This window comes from Orycteropus afer, unplaced genomic scaffold, assembly GCF_000298275.1.
Source record: "Orycteropus afer afer isolate SDZICR_OR568_19922 unplaced genomic scaffold, OryAfe1.0 scaffold00831, whole genome shotgun sequence".
In the NCBI taxonomy this organism is placed as follows: domain Eukaryota; kingdom Metazoa; phylum Chordata; class Mammalia; order Tubulidentata; family Orycteropodidae; genus Orycteropus; species Orycteropus afer.
In genome coordinates, this window is record NW_006922418.1 from 594297 (window position 1) to 598226 (window position 3930).

Genomic DNA, 3930 nt, shown 5'->3' on the forward strand with positions numbered 1-3930 from the left:
TGAGGTACCACACCTCCTTGGCCAATCCCAGATAGAAGTCTGTAGCTATATTTCTCTTCTGTATGAATGGCTGTGAAATATTGGCATATGCAAGTGACTTCTCTTTGCTGAAAGTTCTGTATTGCTAAGAATGGGTCCCTACTCTTAGGGAAACTTTCACTCAACTTCAAACATCCTCCCATTGCACTTCCTGGAACCAGAACTTCCTTTATCACTACTGGCTTTGAGACCATGATCCTTCCCAAAGAGCACACTGGGGCTTCTTCATGGGTATAGCTTGGTAGAAGGACTGCCTGAAAAGGGTGCCTGGTTTTGTTCTTGCAGTGTCAGCTTGCAGTCATCCCTCTTGGAACTGGCAATGATTTGGCCCGTGTCCTGGGTTGGGGTGCATTCTGGAACAAAAACAAATCACCCTTGAATATCCTCAAGAGGGTGGAGCAAGCTAGTGTGAGGATTCTAGACAGGTGAGTAGCCAAAAGACCTGGACTTTGTGCATCTTTCAGTCCCACACCAACTACTCCAGTTACGTCATCTCACTCGGGAATATTCTAACCTCTCTTATAGAGCTTAATTTCCTTTCTGGTTTCAGTGCAGTAAAGTTTTGAGGTACTTGTTTTTAGTGGAGCCTGAGGCTACTATATAGCCTTCAAACATCACTGAATCCCCTCTTAAAACATAAAACGTTCTAGAGAAGGGGCTCCATGGGTAGATTTCAAGAGTTTTGTAAGCCTCCTTCAATTATACTGCCAATTATCTGTGAAGTATGTATTTTATTGAGAAAGAGTTCATAGTTTCATCAAGGTCCCAAAGATACTCAAAAAGGTTTTTAGAAACAATTGGCCTAGATTATCTTTGCTTTAGAGAAGAGAGAGTGTGGCAATCCTACCCGATGAGAAGAAAGACTTTCTATGCTGAGCCATTTATGAGTATTTGATTTATGTTTTGTCATTGGGATCTACCACTGGGAGCTCTGGTGGTGTAGTGCCTAAGGCATTTGACTGCTAACCAGAAGGCTGGTAATTCAAACCCACCAGCCACTCCTTGGAAGGAAGATTGGGCAACTACTTCCATAGAGATACCACCTCAGAAACTCAAGGAAGGGTAGCTATGAGTCAGATCTGACTTGACGGCAGTGAGAGGGAGCTTTTTCAAGACACCAAGCTGAGGTCAACGACAAAGATTCTTATTCAGTAGTTCTTGGGTAGGGCACTGGTATGTGTATTTAACAAAAATACTTCAGATGATCTTGATGGCTCTCTGATTGAGAACCACTGTTCTCTACCAAGGCTGATATGATGTCTTCCACCATACTGGCTTATATAAAGCATGAGGCAGAGGCCCCTCTTGTAATATACCTTGAGATCAGGTGGCCAGATCATAGGCACTCCTGCAACCCACCTCTCCCCACCACATAAACATCTTTGGGCTCTTTATTGATTTGTAAAGAACTGATTCCAGCTTGTGATGAAACAGATCCCTCAATACTTGTCCTTGAACTTCATTTCAGATGGAGTGTGATGATCCGTGAGAATCCTAGGCAAATCCCACTGCCAAGAGGACAGGTTATAATGGATATTCCCCAATTTGAGGTAACTACTTCCCTGCTGTGATTCATGTGAACTTTTTCACTACATAATGAAATAATAAGCAAGGCCCAGAGAGAAATTTTTATATCATTCATGGGCCCCAAGAAGATGCAGTTATTGAGGACTGGGGACATTTCATTCAGTAGCTATTTGCCAAGAACTGTGTAAGACTTTGGAGATATAATTCATTCTCCCATTCATTTATTCATTCACTGAAAAATATTTGTGGAGTAACTACTAGGTGTGAGATACTGTTCTAGAGGCTGCTTTTATGTCCTAGTGGTTAAAGATGAATGACATTGTTGCTGCAGTCATACAGCTCATATTCTAGTTTGAGAGGAAAAAAAAACAGTTTTAATAAAATAGTATGAGTGTGAAGATATGAGGAAGTAGAGGGGGTTGAGAGTACACAACAAATGTACCTAACCCTGTCTGGTAGGAATCAGAAATATTTTTTCAGAAGTGTCATTTCAGAAGACCTGAGGACTAGAGAGAATTAACCAGGATAATAAGCAAGAGGAGGCTTGTTCCAGAAAGGTGGTGCAGCATGTGTAGTTTTGAAGGCAAGGGATAATGGAATATTCACAAAACTGAAATATATTAATAATGGCTGGGGCATCAGGACCAGGGACAGGGCAGTTAGGGAGAGTGCCTAAAGATGAGGCTGGAGAGATAATCAATGGCCAGGCCAGGGAGGACTTGAAAAACCATGTTAGGAAGTTTGGACTTTGTACCCTATAGCAATGAGAATTATAGAATGGTTTTCCTTTCTTATGTTATTTAATTACGAAAATTTCAAAACATACTGGAACTTTGAAATTTTATGATCTACCATTAGCATTTCACTATGTACATCCATTTACCCATTCTGCTTTCTAATACAAGAGTTTTAGGCGGAGGAGTGGTATGGTGTGTAGAGAAGTAATTGAAGGAATAAAGACTTGAGGCAAAGAGAATAAGTGTAATAGATGCTGCCATAGTCTAGGCAAGAGAAGACAATGATTTGACTGGGGTAATGGGGGTTAGAAGTAGACATAGTTGAGACATATTGCAGATATAAAATCATCAGGACATGGTAGACCATTGAAGGGATAGAGAAGGAGGAGTAGAAGTTGTAGTTAGGAGTACAGACCCAAGAGCCAGACTGCTTGGAGTAAAATCCTGATTCTGCTACCTATCAGCTATCACTTCTGTGATAGTTAAGGTTGTGTATCAACTTAGCTGGGCCATGGTTATAAGTGGTTTAGCAGTTATGATGTAGTCATTCTCCATGATGAGATCTGATATAATGTAATCACTTCCATGATGACATCTGCTATGAGCAGCCAATCAATTCAAGGGAGTTTCTCTATATATCGTATATATAAATATCACCTGGGATGGCACATGGGACATTGTCTGAGGTAGATGCCTTTCAATACATTGCTGAATGTTTGCAGGAACCAACCCTATCACTCATTGTTGCATCTATACCTACCTATAACTAGACTTAAGTTCCAGCAAGCCCCAAGAGGTAAAGTACAAAGTGTGACCCAGGAAGAGGTACACTACAGTCTGAAATAACTGGTTAATTTTTCTAATATAGACGAAAAGAAACCTAGAGAATATGAGTGAGAATGGCTATTAAGGGTGTGGAATAATGGTACAAAGAATGTAAATTTGGATCACTCTGAGTTCATTGATTTGGGCCCACAAAGCACAGATTCTTCATTCAGTGTTTCAGCTTGAAAGATTAGGAAAGGTTCTAGTTTATTTTTATTTTTTGGGGGGGTTTATGATGCATAGATTATGGAGTGGCCTACACTAAGTCAGACTGAAGTAACAGACCTGCATGGATATACATATAAGGTTTCCAAAGGCTTAGTGAAATTGACAGCTTAGAGTGGATTTATCAGAATAGACCCATAGACCCACACATGGAGTGTCCAGAGGACACACCTTTTTACCGCTATGGTGAGGAACAAATTTCTGAAGGAAGCTCCAGCATCCTTGAAGACTGTTATGATTGCTATTTTATGTAAGCTAGATTTGAAAGTGGGAAATGCTCTATTTGAATTAATACACCTAGCTACAGACTAATTGTGGGATGACATCGAGAACATCATACATGAAGATAGAAAAAGGTCATTAAAAAGACATAAAAGGAAGAAAAGACCAAAATGGATGATACAAGAAACTCTGAAACTTGCTCTTGAATGGAGAGTAGCTAAAGCAAATGAACAAATGACAAGATAAAAGAACTGAACAGAAGATTTTAAAGAGCAGCTGGAGAAGACAAAGTCAATTATTATAATGAAATGTGGAAAGACCTGGAATTAGAAAACCAAAAGGGAAGAACATGCTT

General features: G+C 40.0%; 1 protein-coding gene across 1 annotated transcript in view; it reads left to right on the forward strand.

The window, feature by feature from the left end:
• Positions 1-3930, forward strand: part of DGKK (diacylglycerol kinase kappa) — a 436632-nt gene that overhangs the window by 299298 nt on the left and 133404 nt on the right. Inside the window, exons 11-12 of the mRNA XM_042783287.1 lie at positions 325-464; positions 1508-1589. Of these exons, the coding sequence (XP_042639221.1) occupies positions 325-464; positions 1508-1589 (222 nt within the window). The remainder of the gene's footprint in view (positions 1-324; positions 465-1507; positions 1590-3930) is intronic.